This window comes from Aspergillus heteromorphus (genome assembly GCF_003184545.1).
Source record: "Aspergillus heteromorphus CBS 117.55 chromosome Unknown BO70scaffold_2, whole genome shotgun sequence".
NCBI classification, from domain to species: domain Eukaryota; kingdom Fungi; phylum Ascomycota; class Eurotiomycetes; order Eurotiales; family Aspergillaceae; genus Aspergillus; species Aspergillus heteromorphus.
The window spans coordinates 1,582,288-1,604,502 of NW_020290407.1; the positions used below are offsets into that span (position 1 = coordinate 1,582,288).

Consider the following 22,215-nt stretch of genomic DNA (forward strand, 5'->3'; position numbering starts at 1 on the left):
GGTGATGCTGTACATAACTCCATATGTGGGTGTACTGTTTAGGAGGATGGCTGCCTGCTATGGTAATGAAGGGGTGTCGCTCTTGGACCCCTTGCTTGCGTGACGCCTACCAGAAGCTTCACAGAATCGGCGGTGGATGAGGGAGGTTTCTCATAACGATGTGCGGCGGCATACCACCCACTATCTACCCTTTGTGATCCATGACACACACATGATTCAGAAACTCCGTCCAACTTAGTCCGTGACATGATACATACTCCTTAGCTTCCCATGCGACGCTCGGGAAGACCCAGTAACGATGTGTATCCATGCCATTTCTTTGTTGTCGAGTTGGTTGCCCTGGCTGGCTTCGGCGGTTAATGAGTGATCCAAAGACATTCAGACCAAGCAAACACTCGGACTCCGGGCAGGATTATCAGCAGCTGGGCTGCAGGACAGTCCTACCTGACCCCGTGAGCCGCAGTGGTGAAGGGGCGAGTCGGCGGGTTTCTTGCAGACTTGCAGGCTTGCAGGCTTGCAGGCTTACAGGCTTACAGCCAGAGAGAACCGAAGAGAGTTGCGAGTTGCGGCTTCCCGATTAGCGGAGAGCGACAGACGGGGTCGTAACAAGAATGGTAACTACGCTGTACCACGGGTCCAACGCACTAGGACCGTTCGAGTAATTCCCGCCTGGGCTGTTCCGGTACTCGCTACGAAGCAAGAAAGATAGCATTCAATAATTCTTTCTTTATTATCTCGGTCGCCCCTCCTCTCCACCCTTTCCTGCTTCTGTTCTCTTTTCCCTTTTCTTCCTTCTTTGTTGACTGTCTATTCATCTGCGCTCCCCCGTTCCTCTCCCTCCTCTCCCTCCTCTTCCCTCCCCTTCCCTCCCCTTCCCGGTAGTAGTTGTAGGGTACTACTACCTACCACTCTAGCCGATTGTTGGGACTAACCACGGACTATCAGCGGTCCGCATATCCGCCCAGCGTTCGATTGGCTCCCCCCATTGGCGGTACTGGGGGCGAAACCAGCGGATTTACGATAATCCCGCCGCCGGTGTGGCTTGCCGTGCAAGTGCTTCCACATTTCCGTTCCCTCAGGGGCCTGTTCGATCTCGAAATCCTTGAAGAAGGGGTGTAACCCAGTGGAATACCGTTGCTGGGAACGTGGCTTCGACATATAGAGCAGAGGTCGCGTTGTACACTCTCTGCTGTCAGGTAGGTTCTTTTTCCGCGCCCTCTTTTGCCGTTCCACGCGGTCTCCAACGTTCAAAGCACTGATCGCATGCCGGTTATCATTCCTGCAGTCCCGATAAGCGACAGCTGTTTTACCCCCGTCGCTTCATGCCATTGATGCTACTGGAGGCTCCGATCCGGTTCTGATATCCAGGGAAAACCTTCTGCGTGAAGCGTGGGACAGTTTAGCCCAGTCCCTTTTGCAGCGTTTCACCGCGTCCAGCGGTATATCAGAGCGACCCCCCTCCTAAACGCGAGGCCCACACCGCTCCTTTCCTTCCAATTCCTCGCCTGCCAATAACCACCATGGCTGCGACGTTGATCCCAAGAAAATTTCGGCCAGCGGACGCGGACGATGAGGCTGAGCCCGGATGGCTTAAACGTCAGGTCACTGGTGGCTTACAATTTCTCTCCCGCCGTGCCTGTGTTCACCCCATCCACACAATCGTGGTGTTCGCCCTTCTCGCCAGCACCACCTACGTTGGTCTCTTAGAGGGTAGTCTGTTCGACTCCTTCAGGAATCCTCGCAATGTTGCTGGTCAGGTGGACGTCGACACCCTCCTGCAGGGTAGCAGGAATCTGCGCTTGGGAGAGAGTACTGCCTGGAAGTGGCAGGTCGAAGATGGCTTGACTGTCGAAGAATCGGAGGTAGGTTTCACTAGATCGTGCCCTGGTGGGATCCCGTCTGACTGTCTTCATTGAACCAGGCTACTCAGCACATCGCACTCGCAACCTTTATCTTCCCGGATTCCATGTCAAAGTCGGTCTCCACTGCTCCTCTCGCCGATGGTGTTCCAATCCCCGCAAACGCTTCCGCGCAACGGGTGCCTCATACGCCCAATCTCTTCTCGCCTTTCTCGCATGACTCGTCTCTCGTGTACAAGCTTCCGTTTGACCAGGTCTCTCAATTCCTGAAGGCAGTCCAGGAGATCCCTGAGCCTTCTGTCGACGACGATGAAGGGGAGCAGAAGAAGTGGATTATGCGCGCTGCTCGTGGTCCGGCTTACGGATCTGCCGGTGCTCTTAAGCTTTGGGTGGCAGACGCATGGGGCTCGTTCGTGGACCTGGTTAAGGTATTTTCCCAAACCCAACCTTTCTGATCCGTTGCTAACAGATAACATCAGCATGCTGAAACGATCGACATTGTCATTATGACTCTTGGATACCTTTCAATGCATCTCAGCTTCGTGTCCCTCTTCTTCTCGATGCGGCGTCTCGGCTCAAACTTCTGGCTGGCGACCACGGTTCTGTTCTCTGGTGCCTTTGCCTTTTTGTTCGGCCTTCTGGTGACCACGAAGCTCGGCGTTCCCATTAACATGCTGCTCTTGTCTGAGGGTCTCCCCTTTCTCGTGGTAACCATTGGCTTTGAGAAGCCGATCATTCTGACCAGGGCTGTTCTGAGTGCGTCAGTGAATCGCAAACAAGGCCAGTCTGGCAAAACCGGCGGTCAGCCGACTCCGAGCACCCCGAGGTCTATCCAGGATTCTATCCAGACTGCTATCAAGAGACAAGGATTTGAGATCGTCAGAGACTATTTCATTGAAATTGCCATTCTCGTGGCTGGTGCAGCCTCTGGAGTGCAGGGCGGCTTGAGGCAATTCTGCTTCCTCGCAGCCTGGATCCTTTTTTTCGATTGCCTGTTGCTCTTCACCTTCTACACCACTATCCTTTGCATCAAGCTCGAGATCACTCGCATCAAGCGCCATGTTGCGCTCCGCAAGGCCCTTGAGGAGGATGGAATCACCCACCGTGTCGCCGAGAGCGTCGCATCGAACAATGACTGGCCCAATGCGGGATCGGAGACTGATGGAGCCAGCGAGACTAGCGTCTTCGGAAAGAAGATCAAGTCGAGCAATGTGCGCCGCTTCAAGATTCTCATGGTCGGAGGCTTCATTCTCATCAACGTCGTGAATCTGTCTGCCATTCCTTTCCGCAAGTCCACCGGCATTCCTCTACTCTCCCGCATCTCGAATGTGCTAGCGCCCACGCCAATTGATCCCTTCAGGGTCGCAGAGAACGGTCTCGATTCGATCTATGTTTCCGCCAAGAGCCAGATGACGGAAACAACTGTAACGGTCATCCCTCCGATCAAGTACAAGCTTGAGTACCCCTCCGTGCACTATGCTGCTGGAGAAGGCCAGTCTTTCGACATCGAGTACAGTGACCAGTTCTTGGATGCCGTCGGTGGACGCGTCATTGAAAGCCTGCTAAAGAGCATCGAGGACCCGATCATCAGCAAGTGGATTATTGCGGCTCTGACCTTGAGTATTATTCTGAACGGTTATCTTTTCAATGCAGCACGGTGGAGCATCAAGGAGCCTGAGGCCGCCCCCAAGGAGGAGCCGCCGAAGCCCAAGGTTTACCCGAAGATTGACCTGAACAACCAAGAGGGCCCCAAGCGAACCTCGGAGGAATGTGAACTGTTCTTGAAGGAAAAGCGGGCGCCTTATCTGACGGATGAGGAATTGATTGATCTCTCGCTCCGTGGCAAGATTCCAGGATATGCTCTTGAAAAGACGATGGAAAACGAAGACCTCATGAGCCGTGTTGATGCCTTCACTCGTGCGGTCAAGATTCGCAGAGCTGTCGTGGCTAGGACTAAGGCTACCTCTGATTTCACCGGCTCCCTGGAGACCTCCAAGCTTCCTTACAAAGACTACAACTACGGTCTGGTCCACGGCGCCTGCTGTGAGAACGTCATCGGCTATCTTCCCTTGCCCCTTGGAGTCGCGGGTCCTCTTCTTATTGATGGCCAAAACTACTTCATTCCCATGGCTACCACTGAAGGTGTTCTGGTCGCTAGCGCCAGTCGAGGCGCCAAGGCCATCAATGCTGGGGGTGGTGCTGTGACGGTTCTGACCGGCGATGGCATGACGCGCGGTCCTTGTGTTGGTTTCCCCACGCTCGCCCGAGCTGCCGCCGCCAAGGTCTGGCTTGACTCCCAGGAAGGTACAAGTATCATGATGACCGCGTTCAACTCTACCAGCCGCTTCGCCAGACTTCAGAACATCAAGACTGCTCTTGCTGGCACTTACCTGTACATTCGGTTCAAGACCACCACGGGTGACGCCATGGGCATGAACATGATCTCCAAGGGAGTCGAAAAGGCGCTTCGCGTGATGGCCACCGAGTGTGGCTTCGATGACATGGCCACGATCTCGGTTTCCGGAAACTTCTGCACGGACAAGAAAGCGGCTGCGATCAACTGGATTGACGGCCGTGGCAAGTCTGTCGTTGCGGAGGCTATCATCTCTGGGGATGTTGTCCGCAGTGTGCTTAAGAGTAATGTGGACGCCCTTGTTGAGCTGAACACGAGCAAGAACTTGATTGGCAGTGCCATGGCGGGCAGCTTGGGTGGCTTCAATGCGCATGCTTCCAACATTGTCACTGCCATTTTCTTGGCTACCGGCCAGGACCCTGCGCAGAATGTGGAAAGCAGCAGCTGTATTACCACCATGAGAAAGTAAGTTTTTTTTTTTTCATTCCCCGCGAGGGGCACACGAGCTCCGCACTGGGAATGTTGTACTAATGGATCATTTCCTGCAGTCTGAATGGCAACCTCCAGATCTCTGTGTCGATGCCTTCCATCGAAGTTGGAACGATTGGCGGTGGTACAATCCTCGAGGGGCAATCCGCCATGCTCGAACTCCTGGGGGTGCGCGGCTCCCACCCGACCAACCCCGGTGACAATGCCCGCCAGCTGGCGCGCATTGTGGCCGCCGCTGTCCTTGCCGGCGAGCTGAGTCTGTGCTCAGCCCTTGCTGCCGGTCACCTCGTCCAGGCGCACATGGCACACAACCGTAGTGCTGCTCCCACCCGCTCCGCGACGCCCGTGTCCGCCGCCGTTGGCGCTGCCCGGGGCCTCGCTATGACCTCTTCGAAATGAACGGGAGTATATTGAGCGCTGTAGTCGCCTCTCCCATCCGCTACTTGACGAGACCATGTACAACCAATACTCCTGCCGCGAGCAGACTCCCTCCCCCGACCCTCCTGCTCGTCGCCTTCCTTTCTACTTGATGATGATACCTCTTGGCATCTTGGCCCGTCACTACTCGGGGTGGTTCCGCGGGCTTTGTAGCCAGAGCGGCATCCTGTACTGTACATTTCTAACCTATACATACTTTTGTGGATTTCACGTGGCCCGCGCATCCCATACTGGCCGGTGGATGGAGCATGGGCTTCGGATGCGAGCTGATTGGACTACGGGGCTATAGAAGAAGGAACGCAGCAATGACCAGGGGACTGCCCCGTGCAGTCGGGCCCAGGCAGGTCATATGCGCTGTTGGAAAGACTCGGACATGATTGTTAATCAGATAATGTATGGAGTATGGATATCCAAGGAATGCTTTTCTGGGTGCTGTTTTTTTTTCTTTTTGTTTTTTGTTTTCCCGTACGCTTGTCGATCCCTTCCGCTTCCCCCGTGGCTGAAGTTAGTTGTCGGACCTACTAGCACGTAGTACCCCGTAGGGTGTATCTGATACGAGCATGGCATGCGTATTATTATTTATTCTATGCAAGTAGCGTAGCAGCAGCCCGCAAGGCACGGGGGCCTCCACTGGATACACATACTTCGGGGACCCCTGAGACCGACAGGGACGGAGGTACGGAGCACATACCCCGTGCACCACGACGCAGTGCTTCGAACAGACACTAGATACTAAGTATAGTATCATCTCATTACGGAGTATGATGTACGGAGTATGTACTATGTATGTATCTACGTCGTCGTCGCCAGCCAAGGCAACAGGGTAACCGAGCTCGACCCAACGCACGGGAAATGCGAGGAAGCATCCTATAAATGAAGGCGGGCGGGCGGTCTGGACCCCAAACTTGGGGGAGGATGTTCATTACTTACTTACTTACTTACATTACAGTCCGCTGCAGGCAGTAGTTCAGCCTGTGTAGTGCGTAGTTAGTGTGTAAGTGTACGGAGTATCTATCTACTCCACAATTACTAGATAGTATCTAGGTATCTAGGTATCTGGGTTTGGTTTGGTTTGGTCTGGTCTGGTCTGGTCTGGTCTGTAGAAGGAGTAAGTAATTTCATTTCCTGCACCTCCTGAGCTAGCTAGCCTCGGAACTATGTGGAGGCGCGCTATGGTGGATTATTATTGTGGTGGACAATGGCGCTGGTGTTGTGTTGGGGGCTGGCTGTTCACTGGTTGCTGGTCGGGGTTATGGGTTATGGTAGTTAATGGGTGATGGGCGTGCCTCGCTTCATACCTACCTACTAGATAGTTAGTAAGGTAGGTAGGTAGGCGTGGGCGCCTGCTGTCCGTACGTTGTACGTTGTGGTCATTCTGGATGGAGCACGGAGGACACAGAAGCCGTTTCAGGCATGCAGATGTGCGGGGGATAGAGGGAATGACCTCAACCCGTGACAGCCGGGTTAGCTTGTTGTAACTTGAGTGGTTGCGACTACTTGCGAGGAATGAGAGGGAGAAGAAGGCAGGCAGGAGGGCATCATCACCGCCACACCGGCGAGGCTCGATCGGTTCCTGGCGGATGGCGGTGGGCGGTGGAGCCGGCACCGCCTGCCATCCCCGTCCGGGTATGGTGGATACACCCGACTCGTACACGGAGGACAAAAGCGGGTATCATCATTCGAAAACAATTCGACGTAAGGTATCACTGCGTACGCAGCTCATACCTTACGCACAACCTAACCCACCGCACTCCAGCAGCCTGCGATGGACGGACCTATGGACAGGGGAGGGGAGGGGGCCAGTAACCGGTACTGTGTTTATCCCGAGTTGGTTGGTGATGACGGCAGCAGCAGCAGCAGGATTGATGTTTTGATTATTTCCATGTATGGCTGTGCATCTCCTTAATCTCCCCATTGTTCGTTTAGATGCCAATGATAGAATGGATCGTCTGGCATATCTCCAGATCTAAGACTTCCTTCATGTCTCACAACTGCAACGTTGAAGATCGTGGAGAAGAACTCCGCTACGGCTACGGTTGAGGTGGTATTGACGCGGTACTCGGTACCGGTTCGTACGGGCGAGACTGACCTGGACTGTACAGTAGGTACGGACCAGACTGACAGTACCCCTATTTGACGTACGGGGCGTGTATTGTACTGCCCACTGCCCAGCCCAGGCTCCATTCAGTCCCAAAGTCTTTGAATTGAGGCAAAGAGAGGCAAAGAGCCAAACAGCCAACGAGAGCCCAGCCCAGCCCAGCCCAGCCAGTCCAGTCAGTTCGACTGCCGACCGACTGACTGTCTCCTCTGCTGTGCTGCTGCTTCTACTGCCCTTTCTCCTCCTCCACCCTTTGCTCGCCTTTCCTGCGGTGGCTGCTGCTCCTCCCGCTGCTTGTTTCTGCCTGGGTCCAATACCCTTGTCGCCAATAGATAGTATCTATTCTTGGTGCATTTGGTTGTTGTTCCTTTCCCATTACCCTTCCCCCCCCCCGTGCCTCCGTTCCTTGACGCAGGTACTTACTTTACATCACATCACGTTCTCTTCTACATTCCGCTCCGGATTCCTCCCCTTCCCTGCTTTCATTCTGCCCCGAGCGCCAACCTTACCACCACTTCTACCGCTCCTACTACATTCCTTATCGTCATCGGCCACGAGCGAAATCCTCCGATCCCCCCCCCCCCTAGATATCGTTCGCTATACTCCTCCTCGATCCCCGTCGATGGCCCTCGTCTCCCACCCTCCCTCGACCTCGAATGTATAGTGGCAAGCCCGACTGCTTTGGGCCGACCCAGATCTCACACCCGCGTCAGCAGCTACGGAGTCCACGGACCTGCCGACATCACAACCCCCTATGAACGCTCATCCAGGGACCATGTCGCCTGTCTCCGTGGACGGGAGTGACTGGTCCGGCATCAATCAGTATCAGAAGACTTCCGATCCGCCCTTTTCTCCAACCTTCTCGACCCGCAGCAACCTAGCTACACCCCCGACCTCCGGCGTCCCCAGCGGCTCCAACAGCGCAGGTCTGCCTCCCAATTCCCCCGGTCCGGTCAGCGATGCCGGCAACCCGTCGCCCCCCAGCTCCGTGGCGGCGCGATCCAGCGATGGGACATTGGGCGATCAGCGCGGCAAACGACACAAGCGCATGGAGGAAGTCCTGGGCCAGCACTACGTGGCGTTCAGACGATTCCTCCAGGGGCCGTATCGCGATGACCGCAATGGCAAGTCTAGCAAGGCTCGCGATAAATTGCTGAGACTCTCGTCCACCCAATTCCACGAGCTGAGTACCGACGTCTACGATGAACTCCTTCGCCGACAACAGGCCATGCCGCCCCCGAATCGGCCCCCTCGCCCCGACGTGCCCCCCTTCCTGCCTCCGCGAAAGGACTTCCATGAAAAGCGCAACCAGGCCCGCAAGAAGCTGGCTTCGCTCCAGCACGGACGCTTCAGGGACCTGGCGACGGATGTCTACACCGAGTTGGAGCGGCGCTTTCCTCAGTTTCCTTCCAGGGAGTCTCGCAGGTTGAGCCCGGCTCCTAGCTATCGCGGTCGCCCGTCCAACGGCTACCCGCCCAATGGATACCCCCCGACTCCTGGTGGTCCGCGTTCGCAGTCCCGCGGTCCTCCGTCTCGGATGGGCTATTCGCCTGGTGGCCCGGGGAGTCCGATGGGTGGGTTTCCCCCGCGTCAAGGCTCCCTGGGTGGGCCGCCTCCGGGCATGAATGGCGATGGCGGTCCGACGGCGAAGTCGTTCCAAAGTAACACGATTGTTCCGAACAAGAGCACGATGGTCGAGGATGACGATGATGCGGCGGGCACGGAGGATGATTACGATGCGCGGAGTGATGCGTTTGCTTTGGACGCGGTTCTGCAAAGTAGACGGGGCACGGGCGCGACTCTGGCAGATGCCGACAGAAAGGCTTTGGCGGAGACTCAATCGCACGCGGCGGCTTTGCAGGACAAGGTGAACAAGCTTGAGGAGTTGCTGAAAGCCAAGGACGACGAGCTATCTAAGTACCAGGAAGGTCAGAACAAGGTGGACACGTTAGAAGAAATGGTCAAATCGAAGGATGAAGAGCTCCAGAAGTACCAGGAAGAGCAGGATAGGTCACAGGTATGCTGGAGTTTGCTGTGTCTGGTTTCTTGCACGCGCTAACGGAATGGAATAGGTCAGCATTGCGGAGCGCGAAGAATGGGAGGATTTGAAATTGGACCTAGAAAGCAAGGTTTCTCAGGCGGAAGAATTGAACAGCTCTCTGCAGCTTGAGTTAGATAAGGTACGGGCCGAACACGAGGCCATTGAGATGGACCTGCGGGGCGCGCGACAGAGTGTCGGGGACCCGGAGTTGCAGGCTCGGTTTGACGATCTTGAGATCAAGCATCGAAATCTCCAGAGTGAGCTGCAAGAGCAACAGCAGGTGACGGACGAAGTCAGGCGCGAGGCCGCTGGCTGGCTTAGAGAGATGCGGACGTTGTCGGAGCAGAGTCAGTCCCGGTGGGAACACGAGGAGCAGCTGACTACTGAGGTGCAGCGGTTAGAGGAGCAAATCATGCAGTGGAAGACTCGGTATGAGAAGACGAAGGCTCAGCTGCGGCACCTCCGTACTTCCTCCGTCGGCATAGCGGAAGCCCATCCTGATGCTGCGAGCGTCGCAAAAGACCGGGAGTTCTTCCACGAGGATGGCTTGATCAAGGACGTCCATGTTACGAAGTTCCAGGTCTCCATCGACGAACTGCTCCGCATTGCCCGGAACGACGATTACCACGTCGTCACGCAGCAGATCAACGCGGTTGTGATTGCTGTCCGGCATGTTATGCACGACGTCCAGGAAAGCCAGGACTCCAACGACGGGCTGTCGGCGTTGCGCACCAAGGCCATCGGTAAGATGTCTGCGACGGCAAACAATCTGATCACTGCCGCCAAGAACTTTGTGGGCTCCCATGGCGTCTCCCCGGTTTCTTTGCTGGACGCAGCTGCTTCTCACCTGTCCACTGCCGTTATCGACCTGATCCGCATGGTGAAAGTTCGGCCCAGTCCGGCAGAGGATCTCCATGAGGACGACGAAGATATGCAACTGCCGCAGATGAAGTCTCCCGACTACTTTAGCGTGGCGCCAAGTCAGAGCCGACACAGCCGCAACGAATCCATCTACAGCGCTATGAGCGTCCCGCCTGATGCCCCCAACGGCATGCCGGCAATGCAAAACTACCCTTCGCAATCTGAGAACCATGAACTTCAGGAGATGAAGGTTAGTTTATCATTCTTGAGTATACGTGATATGTTTACTAATATGGTTACAGCTGTATGTTGAGGATCAGACCAACGGTCTTGTCCAATCCATCCAGGCCCTCATTGACAGCATTCGGGCCGAGCACGGGATCAACACGATTGGCACCCATGTGTCTGCTATTTGTTCAGTGGTGACGAACGTTACTGCCTCGACACAGCACTTCGTCCAGCGCCCCGAGGCCAGCCCACTCCTTCGGCAACGCGTTGACCCGATTATCGAAATGCTGGAGTACCACAAGCACCGTCTTATGGGCGCCGCGGCGGAGGGGGAGAATGTGTCCGACCCCGACCAGCTGCGCGTCGTTACCAACAGGCTTCCACCTATCGCCTTTGAGATCCCCCGGGTGACCAAGGAGCTTGCCCATCAGTTGGACCCGGCCAATTTCGATGAGGAGGACGACTTCCGGTAGACCGATGTCTACACCCAGACCCTCATCTCATGATTTAACTGTTTCTCCTTCAACATCGACCCAAAAGTCGCTCTTCTCCTTTTGCTTTCTTCTCCCTTCCTTTTTCATTTCCTTTCATCCCCTTCAGCACACTGATTTGGCACCTGATACCGACTGACCCGCTGGATCTTGCCATTCAATACATACAAAATGGCTTTCTTTCTTTCTTTCTTCCTTTGCAGTTATCACGCATGACCCACGAAGAAACCATGTGGAACGAAGTGTTGAAATATGGTGTGGAGCTTTACGACTAATTTTCTTTTCTTCTCTTACCTTTTTTTTTTCGTTTCTATTTATCCCGATTTCCCTTGGGTGGTTGGTTGTATTCTATTCTTCCTGGGGTTTTTTATTTTCTTCTTGTTTATTCTTGTCTGTGGCTTTTTATCTTCCTTTTACTTTCCGATTAGCGGTCTCTTTTCCTCCTCTTCTTCATCTTCTTCTTGCGTCCCTGTCGGTCTTGTTTCTTGTGGACGACTATCTAGAGGGGTTTTGACTTAATTTCGATTCTTCTTTGTACTAAAGGGTTTTTCTTTCTTCTGGATCGTGGTTTTTACTTACTACCGACTTATTCACCCTTGAGTTGGGTTGGTGGCCCTTTTTGATTTTCGATTTTCGATTCTATGGCTTCTCTGGGGAGGTATCTATTTGACTGTGATTGATTGTGATATTTATGGCCTAAAAGCCCAGATGGGCAAATAGACTTTTTCCCGATGGTGTGGCTGTCTGGACTAGATGTAGAGTGCATTCGTTGGACATATGTATCCTACTAGTACTTCCCTCTGCGGTGTAGCTACTGGGTAGCTAACTGGTACGTCTCTATGACGACGGGTGGCTAATCACGTGGCCTGCAGCTCCGTCGAACCGGTTCTGGACGATCAGCCCCCAAAGCTGTTTCCGTGCGGACCGCGTATTAGGTAATAGAAGGCTAGCCCCCTTGGGGACGATGGCAGGAATATTTTCCTCGGCCGTCCGACGCGGTCCCCCAGTTTCTTTTGCACTCCACGCCAGCCGCCAGCCAGCCAGCACAAGCACCACACCGGGTGATTCGTGAGACGCGATCTTCTATTAGTTACCATTCGTAAGTGACGCTCCCCGTTGCATGGCCCCGGGCCCCGGAGCGAGGGCCAATGGCACCTTCTCCGATCAGCAAGCAGCCAGTCCGGCCAGCAGATGAGGCGGCCCCCAGGCGCCCCCCAGGCCTCCAGGCTCCAAGCCAATGGACGGGGAAACTGCGATGTTCTTCCAAGTTCCATGGGGCGGCCTGAGGCCAGTTGCGTGATTGGCGCGTATGGGCTGACGCAGAGCACGGATGCAGAACAGCGGTTCCCGAAGCAGTTAGCGGCAGAGCCCCTCCAGCAACAATGTTCTCCCGAAGCCTGAGGTCAACAATAACCCCACCTTGCTCGTCCTTCGCTTCTCGTCCCCTCTTCTCCATCCCCAATTGCAAGCAATCCTCCTTCCTCTCTCTCCGTTCCTTCCATCAAACATCCGCAGCCATGTCTGGAAACACCAAGGCCTTTTTCGACATCCAGTACGCCCCCGTGGGCACTAGCGCCCGTAAGTTCTTCTTTCTCTGCTGTCTCTGTCTGCTCTATTGTCGTCTGGTGTCTCGGAATCCTTCTCGATGGCGGAAGATACCCCTCCTTTCCCTCGGGAGGGATGGACCTCGAAATTTCAAACCCATCGCGGGCCGCGTCAGGTCCCGTCCGGTCCCAGCATCAGCATTAGCATTCAGCCTTCAGCCTTCAGCTCCTCAATCGCTTTGGATCTCTAGCTAACGCCACTTTTCCCTCTGCCTAGCCGTCACCAAGCGGGTTGCGTTCAACCTCTACGAGAAGGATGTCCCCAAGACTGCTAAGAACTTCCGTGAGCTCTGCAAGGCTCCCCAGGGCCAGGGCTACAAGGGTTCTTCCTTCCACCGTATCATCCCCAACTTCATGCTCCAGGGTGGTGACTTCACCCGTGGCAACGTGAGTTTCTCCTCTGCTGCTGCTGCCTGCTGGCTTTTTTTTTTTTTTTTTTTTTTTTTTTCTCTGTCGGATTCACTGACATCATCTGCAGGGCACTGGTGGTCGCTCCATCTACGGTGAGAAGTTCGCCGATGAGAACTTCATCCACCGCCACACCCGCCCCGGAATCCTTTCCATGGCCAACGCTGGTCCCAACACGTAAGTGTTTTTTTTTTCTTTTTGTGTGTGTTTCTATTCAGAGCTGTAATAGCTAATTCTCCGCAGCAACGGCTCCCAGTTCTTCATCACCACCGTCGTGACCTCTTGGCTCGATGGCAAGCACGTCGTCTTCGGCGAGGTTGCCGACGAGGAGTCGATGAAGGTCGTCAAGGAGATCGAGGCCCTCGGCAGCTCCTCCGGCGCCGTCCGCTCGAACATCAAGCCCACCATCGTCGATGCTGGTGAGTTGTAAGCGTCCTACGGATATCAGATGGCAAAATTGTGATACCCCGCGGCGGCTGCCTCGCGGCTGGCTTGCGGGGTTGACGGTGGACAATCCTCTTTCTCCTTGCACGGTGTAATCTAGAGTGTCCATACCAGTTGTCTATATGTCCACTACCTTTTCTCATTCCGTTCGTAATACTGTACTTTTATTGTTACATTCCAGGCGAAGGACTGTAGATTTACGTATGTAGAAGTCGAAAGTAGATAGGAATTGGAATTGTAAGCGGGATAACAATCGGAATTGACAACTCTCCTGGCGACGACATGACATGACACGACATAAAACCGTGGCAACCTTGTTAACCCCGCTCTTTCCCCCCTCCCCTTCCTCCGTTCATGGACGAGGTATGATGTATGATGAATAGTGGATGGCGGGGTTGGATCCAGATCTGTAACCTCATAGGACGGCTTTCCCGGTTCCGGTACGAGTCTTGCCTGCTGCCGTGTAGAGTAGTAGTAGTAATGTTACCTAGTTACCACCTACCTACTTGGCTACTTCTACTTTCCTACTTTACCTACCTAGTAGGTAGTAGGTAGTATTTGGTCTAACCAGGTCCTTATATACTGATTTATCTGCAGGTAGATAGATAGGTAGGTAGGTAGGTAAGTCATGGGCTATTTTGAAAAAAAAAAAAAGAAAAAAGAAAAAGAAAGAGAAAGAGAAACAGAAAGAAAGAGAGTGCATATAGTATCTTGAGGGGGTTTGCGTTTCATCTACAACATACATGGACGGAGGGGAGGATATGCTGCATGATGCAGAAGAGATAAATGGAAATGGAATATCGGTACGGAGTATCTCACAGGGTATTTAATCTACTAGATAGTAAGTACAAGGACTACTAACTAGGGACTAGAGGGGTTAGGGATATGGTTTACCTTTAGGGGTTGGGATTGGGCGAGGTAACCTGGTGAGGTGATTGTGACACTACATAGGGTAAGGTATAGGTATAGGTATAGATAGAGAGGCATTGGATTATTACCTGTTGAAGAGGCTCGCGTTGATTTACTGGTGTTTGATTAATGATTTGTATCCCGTATACATCTGCGCACTCGGATTGTACCTATGTATATTATGTACATGGCCTTCGGTTTTGTTCGAGTGTGTTGGGGTGTCTAGGTACTTGGTGGCTTAGGGGTGGATGGGTGGATGGGTGGATGTTGGATACTATCTCTCTATCTATCTACCTATCTACCTACTTATCTATATGATCTTGCCTCGCAAGGTGGTAAGTTTACTATCTACTTTAGGTATCTATCTATCTATCTACCTATCTATTTATACAGAGATATTTCTACAGAGTGGGTATCATGGCGATCAGCAGAAGAGAATGGTTATTGTTTTAAAAAGGCCCCGAGGATATTACTTGATCATAAATATAAATAAATGTATAAAAATAAGTAGGCAGGCAAGTACATAAACGAGTATGATCATCATACATTATCAAAGAAAAAATACCATGCATCCAGCCCGGATCTGATATCATATACTTAATAGGAGGGATCGAACAATTCCATTTCCATTTCCATTTTATCATTTTCTTATTACTAGATAATGATAATCATAACAACAACAACAACAACAACAACAATAACACAATGCCAAGCTGGGTGCAATAACTTCTTTTCCACTTTTCTCATAACTGAATAACAATAACGAGAGTAATAAGAAGATTGTTCCAATGATTCTTTCCCACATTCCAATTTTCTCACACCTGAAAGAGCACAACGGCAAGAGCAAAATATCCAAAGAAAAGGAACCAACCTGGACCCAGAAGGGTGACCCAGGAAAGGGTTGTGTCCAACAGATATTCGGAAGTACCAGACAGACAGACAGACAGTCGATCAGTGAGTAGTTACTGCAGTGAGTTCAGTCGGCCAGTCAGTCAGGTATAGTATCAGCGTGATACCAATCATGTACTAGACAATCGACAGCAGTAGCGTAGCAGATATCATCAACATCTAACTGCAGCATCTAGTCCCAGCCACAGCGTCGCGACTACCGGTATTCGCTCTGTCCATCAAATCAAGTTAGTCATCCACATCCCCACAGACTCTCACAACACATGATACATAGCACATAACCAAGAACCAATAACTAAAAGGGGAAAAAAAAAAAAAAACAAGAAGGGATAAAGTAAAGTAAAAACCTACCCAGCAGATCCACCTCCACTCCCCCCCGCACTTCCCCCCACCATCTCCCACGAAAAGACAAACGCGCCCAGAAACGCGCCCACAAAGACACAGATAATAATGTATCCGTTGAAGGTGATCGCAAGGAGCACAATGAAATACGCCACCGCGAACTGCGCCGTATACAGCACCGCGCGGATGAGCTGCTCGAGAATACTGGGGCGGTGGACGTAGCGGGTGGATTGTTCGGGGGCTGGCTTTGCGATTGCCACTGCTGCTGATCCTGCGGATGCGGCTTGGGTAGGGGTTGATGCCGCCTGTTGGGAGGAAGATGGGGACGAGGGTGGTGCTGCTGCTGCTGCGTGGGCAGGTGCAGGTGCAGGTGCTGTAGTTGGATTGGGTTCGAACTTTTTCATGCGGTAGGAGGTGGGCGATATGGGCGAGGCGAGGGTGATGGGGCTGGTGAGGGTGGTACCGCTGGTGGTATGGTTGGGGATGGGAGAAGGGGGGTTGTCGTGCTCGCTGCCATGATCGCTGCCGTTGTCATTGTCGTTGTCGTTGCCGTTGCCGTCGCTGCTTGCGACTGCGGTGGAGGAGACGTTGTCGAGTGTGAGGATTTGGGCGCGCAGACACGCCCGGTGGTGGATGAAGACGTCGTACTCGCGGGCTGCGCGGCGGAGAAACTCGAGGAGGATGACCAGGCCAACGACTGCGATACAGGAGCCTGCGAACATGCCGACAGAGGTAATGTGCCAGGTTTTGGAGATGAAACCTGTGGGGTGGTTAGTTGGGTGGGATGGAGAGGATGGAGAGGATGTGGGTGTCGTACATGTGTCGATGGTGTTCCAATTCCAGAACATCTGTGTATGGATTAGTTATTAGTTGTATAGGCTTATATGGGATGTGGAGGGCTCTGTTGACGTACAGACATCCTGCAGCCGCTGGCATCCATCGCCATATCGCCGGTGGGGGTCGCTGTGGCGCTCGTAGACATGGACATGGCCATGTTGATGGTGGATGAAGCCATGTTCGTGGCGGTTGGGGCCTCGTTCATGAGAGTCATGGACTCCATGTTGAGACGTACGAAGGATGGGGAAGAAGGCAGATGAAGAGATGCAGGGAAAGAGCAGCAGAAATGAGAGAGACTGGGCTATATTAAGGGCAGACACATGGCCTATCATTTGACCTGCACGATCCATGGAACAGTAGATATCCAACGAGTGAAGCGGTGATCGGCCATATACCTTTCCAGATATAGGATATCAGTCACTGTTTGAGCAGGTTTTCTTTGGTTCCGGTGACGGACAGCGATGCCACTGGACAGAGGGGCTCAAGAGCGTTAATGAGCCGACAGGGTAGGCAGGAAGCCGTGCCAAAAAAAAAAAAAACTTCAGTTGAGCCAAACACATTCGATAGATGGACTATGGGAGTCAGTCTTTGAATTGAAAACATCATAGGCCATTGTACAAGTCGTCAAAGCAATCCATCATAAGGATTCAAAAATCAAGCAATCACGCCACGCCCAACACCTCCCAAGGCATCGCTGGGTATAAATCGAACCTCGCCTATATGCTCCCCTAAGACACCAGACACAGCAGAGACAAATAAACCAGCTGGTCCCATCATCTGCGTGCCGACTTCTTGATCACTCCCTCGAGGATCTCCCGGATCTGCTTGCACCCATCGATCCCCACCGCCAGCATCGTCTCGACATACGAGCAGTGCACCTTCGAGTCCATCGTCAGCATCGCCACCTTCATCTCATCCTCATCTTCGTTCAAAAACGCCGCCTCTCCCACCGGCACCGACGTAGTAGTCCCGACCGTCAGGAACGGAAGCTCCTGTTCTTCCGGCAGAGACAGATCGAGCAGGGGGTCGAGGAAGTCATTTTCCGGGTCCCGAGGCGTAGAGGCGCTACCGCTCATCCCCGCCGTACACCCACAGAGGAGCCCGGGCATGGGGATACCGGCGTCCACGAGCGCCAGCGTGCAAGCATTGACCGCAGCGGCGAGCAGGGATCCATCCGACGACAGGACCGAGACGTGAATGCTGATCGTACTGTGCGGGTAGAGGTGTGTGTGGAGGTGTGACTGGAAAGCGGAGCGGAGTATCGATGCAATGCGGGAGGATTGCCTGTTCAAGCCCAGTCAGTAAGTATCATTGAATGCCGTCGCAGTAGTGCAGCCATACTTGTCACTTCCGCCCGCCCTGCGCTTGCGATCCACGCCCGCAAAGCCTGCAACGTTGACATCTACCTCGACCACCGCTCCCGCGGATCCAGCAGCCCCGCCGGTGGCATCGCCGCGACGTCCCTCCGCGGGGCCATGAACGGAGCACAGGATAGCCGTGTTGCCCATGGCCAGGTAGGAGGATCCCGAGCTGGCGGGGTTCGTGGAGATCTGGGCCTGGAGGAGCCGGAGCTCGTTCCAGCGGCGGCCATCCAGGCGCAGCTTGGTGAGGGGGTATGTTGTGGAGGTGTCGAGAGGCATTTTGGTGAAATTCAATGGCGGTTCCGAGGGAATGAGAGTGGTTCAAGGGACGTGGTGGTTCCCCGCACCGGGCGCTGGCAAATATTGTCGACGGGGCTAGAGAGGGAGGCGAGGGAATAATCCTGACCCAACGCGACGGGGAGCAAGTCGTCGTGGAAGAAGCGACGACGAGGTTGCGGAGTTTGACTTTTCGGCGGGCTCGGTCAGCTGCTTGCCCAATCGGGAAGCCCGCTTGACTCCATCATTCTCCGCATCTTCGCCTTCCCCTCGTTGCGTTCCCTCCCCCCTCCCTCTCGTGCGTTCGACTCCGTGCCGTCACTTGGGCTACGATGGCTTCAGTCTGCGAGGTCGACGACACCGATGCGACCACGGTCGGCTCAGACGATGATGACCTCGACGGCGCGCGCCCGCTGGGCCTGCAGCCTACTATGGTCTCTTCCGCTGGTATCTCCGCATCCGCCTTGCAGATTGCCATCAAGAGAGACATTGACTTTTTTCCATTCTAGGGAGAGGCCCCGCCCCGAAACCAGAAGACATAACTCCCAAGGCGTCAAGGACGACCGAAATACCTCTGAAGCAACCTTCTTCCCCTCTCGACACGAAGACCCCCACGATAGATTTGCTCGCAACAGACACGGACGATGAACTATTCAATGATGGCGAGGCTACCTATCAAGAGTTCAGAAATCGAAAGGCCACGAAACGGAAACGGAGGTCTACGACACTCAAGAACGCTACCAGAGCTACCAAGGTGACCCGAGTAGCTACGGCGGACTCCTTCGTCGGTCGACGCCCGAAGCGCGAGGAGAGAGCTGCCCCAAGACGGCCTCTCCGCGAATATGGGATAGAGGTATCTTCTGAGGACGAGTTGATGGAGTATACCCTGCCGGACTATCTACAGAAACGCCGGGCCCATTTCGACCAGAGGACAGAGCAACTCCGACAATCCGGACTTAAACTACCACCGAGCTATGACGATGTCGAGTTCTCCGATGATGAAAGACTCGAGTTCTTGAAGGAGAAACCGGCCTTTGATAAAATGGCCCCGTGCAACCAGTACAGGGATATTACCCTTCCCTTTTCGCTAGGGCTGATACCGGCCCCGATCGCGCAGTGGCTGCGTCAATACCAGGTTGACGGAGCTGCGTTTCTCCACGAGCTATTTATATACCAAAAGGGTGGCATCCTCGGGGATGACATGGGCCTGGGAAAGACGGTGCAGGTCATTGCTTTCCTCACGGCGGCGTACGGGAAAACGGGGGATGAAAGAGACGCTAAACGAATGAGAAAGATGCGAAGGAGCGGGCAAGATCAGTGGTACCCTCGGACCCTGATCGTCTGCCCCGGTACCCTGATCGCGAACTGGATGGCCGAACTCTCCCGCTGGGGCTGGTGGCATTTCGATACTTACCACGGGGGTAGCAAGGAGCTTGCGCTCCACGCTGCGAGGTCTGGAAGATTGGAAATCCTAATCACCACCTACAGCACGTATCTCCACAACAAAGACGCGCTGAATATGGTCGACTGGGATTGTGTGATAGCGGATGAGTGCCACATCATCAAGGAGCGCAAGTCGGAAACGACGAAGGCTATGAACCAGATCAATGCACTCTGCCGGATTGGTCTGACGGGAACCGCCATTCAGAACAAGTATGAGGAGTTATGGACGCTCCTCAACTGGACCAATCCCGGAAAGCTCGGCCCAGTGACTGACTGGAAAAAGTCCATCTCGGACCCCCTCAAAATCGGTCAGTCGCACGACGCCACCGTCGACCAGCTACGCAAGGCCCGAAAGACCGCGAAGATGCTGGTCGAAAACCTACTCCCGCAGTTCTTCCTCCGCCGGATGAAGACCTTGATAGCGGATCAGCTTCCGAAGAAGGTCGACCGGGTGGTCTTCTGCCCGCTGACGGACACCCAGGCCGACGCCTACGAGAACGTCGTCGCAAGCGAGTACATCCACTACATCAAACACTCCACTGAGCCCTGTGATTGCGGCGGTCACAAGAAAGCCGGCTGGTGCTGCCATCAATACCTCCCATCCGGAGTCACCTGGAGAAGCTACGTCTTCCCCATGCTCACTGTCCTACAGAAGCTCAGCAACCACCTCGCCATCCTGATCCCACAGGGCGCCGACCCCAACGAGAAACAAGAGAAAGACAAGGAGATGCTCGAGCTCGCCGTCCCAGACCAGTGGGAAAGCCTCTATCGCTCGCGCGACTCGATCGTCAACTACGCCAACCCCGAATTCTGCGGCAAGTGGAAAGTGCTCCGTCGACTGCTGAAGTGGTGGCACGCCAACGGCGACAAAGTCCTCGTCTTCAGCCACAGCGTGCGCCTCCTCAAGATGCTCCAGATGCTCTTCCACCACACCAGCTACAACGTCAGCTACCTCGACGGCTCGATGAGCTACGACGAGCGCACCAAGGTCGTCGACGACTTCAACTCCGACCCACGCCAGTTCGTCTTCCTCATCTCCACCCGCTCCGGCGGCGTCGGCCTCAACATCACCTCCGCCAACAAAGTCGTCATCGTCGACCCAAACTGGAACCCTTCGCACGACCTGCAGGCCCAGGACCGCGCCTACCGCATCGGCCAGTCCCGCGACGTCGAAGTCTTCCGCCTCATCTCCGCCGGCACCATCGAAGAGATCGTCTACGCCCGCCAGATCTACAAACAACAACAAGCCAACATCGGCTACAACGCCAGCTCCGAACGCCGCTACTTCAAAGGCGTGCAGGAGAAAAAAGACCGAAAGGGCGAGCTCTTCGGCCTCGACAACATGTTCGGCTACAAAAACCACAACATCCTCCTCCGCGACATCGTCAACAAGACCAACGTCGCCGAAAGCAAAGCCGGCGTCCACGTCATGGACATCGACCTTGACATCGACCCCGACCCTACCTTCCCCACCAAATCAGAAGACCCCAACGAAGCCATGAGCCAACTCGCGGCCATGATCAGCGGCGACCCTTCCTCCTTTTCCCCAGACGAGAAACCCAACCCCCCCACAACCACCTCCAAATCCAACCCCAAACACGACCCCATCCAAGCCATCCTCGCCGGCGCCGGCGTCGAATACACGCACCTCAACAACGAAGTCATCGGCTCCTCCAAAGTCGAAGAACGACTCAGTCGCCGCGCCGAACTCGCCCACGACGGAAAACTCCTCGACATGCAGGTCTTCCAGGGCTCTCAGTCCCAGTCCCAGTCTCAGTCCCAATCGAAATCCAAATCCCGAGGAGGAGGGGGGGGAGAAAACTCCTCAAAACCATCCATACCATTCTTATCGTCATCAGGCCCCGAATCAATCAAATACAAATTCCACCCCCCGGAAGACGTCATGAGACGCCAGTTCTGTAGCATGGCGCGGCGGTTCGGGTTCCCCAACGCGACGGAGTTTGCGCTCGTCGTGGAGGGCATGACACAGGCGCAGAGACGGGGGTTTTTGGATCGGTGGTATGCGGAGCGGAGGGAGGGGATTTTCAATTCTTCTTCTTCTTCTTCTTCTTCTTCTTCTTCTTCTTCTTCTTCTTCTTCTTCTTTTTCTTCTTCTTCTGGTTTTACTTCTACTTCTACTTCTAATGGGGATGGCAATAGCAATGAGAATGGGGATGTGAATGGGTCTTGATTTGAAGGTATTTATTTTATCTGTCTATATAGGAGTAGTAGGGTTTATTTGCTTTTATGGGTAGGGTTGGGTTGGGTTAGTTTAGTTGGGCGGATTTACTACCTCTACCTATTCGTTATGGTTTTGAGTGACGAGTTATGATACCCCAATATGAATAGTTAGTTGATTGCTAGTATTCCTTCACACTTTTTATTGGTATTATTCCATACTTGATTGTAGTTTGATGGTCAAAATAAGACGCGGTGTATTATCCACAACCATAGTTAGTCTATATTAATGCTAAAGACACATTTCGATCAATCAGTCTCCTAAACGCTAGCTGTACCGGTTTCCGACTCACGTCGTGATCTGATCTGAGATGGTGACGATGGTGACGATGATGGTGATGATGAGATAGATGTACATAGATCCAGATAGCAGGTGGCAAGCCCACTATCCGACCCCATGCATCCTTCGATATGTCTGTCCCTCCCCGCTTTGCTATCCTATCCGCCTCTTGAGTTCAACTTTTGTCCCGCGCGTGCCTCGAATATAAAATCAATCGGGTATCCAGTGTAATAGATCTGATGGAAATGGTGGGGGTGGCATGGCGGGTCGAATTTGTCAGGATGGTGGTGACGTAATTGGAGATGC

General features: G+C 53.8%; 6 protein-coding genes across 6 annotated transcripts; 4 read left to right on the forward strand and 2 right to left on the reverse strand.

Annotated features, from left to right (window-relative positions):
• Positions 1-1,520: 1,520 nt before the first annotated feature.
• On the forward strand, positions 1,521-5,554 carry hmg1 (HMG-CoA reductase; the record flags this gene model as incomplete). Its single annotated transcript, XM_025547744.1, has 4 exons — positions 1,521-1,862; positions 1,922-2,287; positions 2,339-4,677; positions 4,761-5,554. The coding sequence occupies 4 exons, from the start codon at positions 1,521-1,523 to the stop codon at positions 5,098-5,100; spliced, it is 3,387 nt and encodes a 1,128-aa protein (XP_025403612.1). The 3' UTR covers positions 5,101-5,554.
• Positions 5,555-8,012: 2,458 nt separating this feature from the next.
• On the forward strand, positions 8,013-10,840 carry BO70DRAFT_392813 (putative cell polarity protein; the record flags this gene model as incomplete). Its single annotated transcript, XM_025546313.1, has 3 exons — positions 8,013-9,254; positions 9,310-10,389; positions 10,442-10,840. 3 exons carry the CDS (start codon positions 8,013-8,015, stop codon positions 10,838-10,840), a joined length of 2,721 nt encoding a protein of 906 aa, XP_025403613.1.
• Positions 10,841-12,313: 1,473 nt separating this feature from the next.
• cyp4 (peptidyl-prolyl cis-trans isomerase) lies at positions 12,314-13,368 on the forward strand. Its single transcript, XM_025542334.1, has 4 exons — positions 12,314-12,436; positions 12,680-12,849; positions 12,941-13,047; positions 13,114-13,368. The coding sequence occupies exons 1-4, from the start codon at positions 12,376-12,378 to the stop codon at positions 13,298-13,300; spliced, it is 525 nt and encodes a 174-aa protein (XP_025403614.1). The 5' UTR covers positions 12,314-12,375; the 3' UTR covers positions 13,301-13,368.
• A 2,111-nt stretch (positions 13,369-15,479) lies between these two features.
• BO70DRAFT_284149 (high-affinity Cu transporter CTR3) lies at positions 15,480-16,322 on the reverse strand (the record flags this gene model as incomplete). The annotated part of the gene is made up of 3 exons (XM_025539117.1): positions 15,480-15,733; positions 16,094-16,234; positions 16,292-16,322. 3 exons carry the CDS (start codon positions 16,320-16,322, stop codon positions 15,480-15,482), a joined length of 426 nt encoding a protein of 141 aa, XP_025403615.1.
• A 527-nt stretch (positions 16,323-16,849) lies between these two features.
• On the reverse strand, positions 16,850-18,096 carry BO70DRAFT_384693 (exosome non-catalytic core subunit SKI6). Its single transcript, XM_025545675.1, has 2 exons — positions 17,653-18,096; positions 16,850-17,595 (listed from the first exon to the last, which is right to left on the reverse strand). The coding sequence occupies exons 1-2, from the start codon at positions 17,949-17,951 to the stop codon at positions 17,085-17,087; spliced, it is 810 nt and encodes a 269-aa protein (XP_025403616.1). The 5' UTR covers positions 17,952-18,096; the 3' UTR covers positions 16,850-17,084.
• Positions 18,097-18,280: 184 nt separating this feature from the next.
• BO70DRAFT_410912 (putative DNA excision repair protein (Rad26L)) lies at positions 18,281-21,662 on the forward strand (the record flags this gene model as incomplete). The annotated part of the gene is made up of 4 exons (XM_025547267.1): positions 18,281-18,395; positions 18,458-19,343; positions 19,374-21,410; positions 21,647-21,662. 4 exons carry the CDS (start codon positions 18,281-18,283, stop codon positions 21,660-21,662), a joined length of 3,054 nt encoding a protein of 1,017 aa, XP_025403617.1.
• Positions 21,663-22,215: the final 553 nt, after the last annotated feature.

Bases quoted from the DNA above. Each gene is read 5' to 3' on its own strand.
- BO70DRAFT_384693 (XM_025545675.1), bottom strand. From the start codon at position 17,951: ATGCCTCTCGACACCTCCACAACATACCCCCTCACCAAGCTGCGCCTG. The intron at 17,596-17,652 runs GTATGGCTGCAC...GGGCTTGAACAG, and splicing joins AGGGCGGGCGGAAGTGACAA to GCAATCCTCCCGCATTGCAT.
- cyp4 (XM_025542334.1), top strand. From the start codon at position 12,376: ATGTCTGGAAACACCAAGGCCTTTTTCGACATCCAGTACGCCCCCGTG. The intron at 12,437-12,679 runs GTAAGTTCTTCT...CCCTCTGCCTAG, and splicing joins CCCCGTGGGCACTAGCGCCC to CCGTCACCAAGCGGGTTGCG. The intron at 12,850-12,940 runs GTGAGTTTCTCC...CATCATCTGCAG, and splicing joins GTGACTTCACCCGTGGCAAC to GGCACTGGTGGTCGCTCCAT.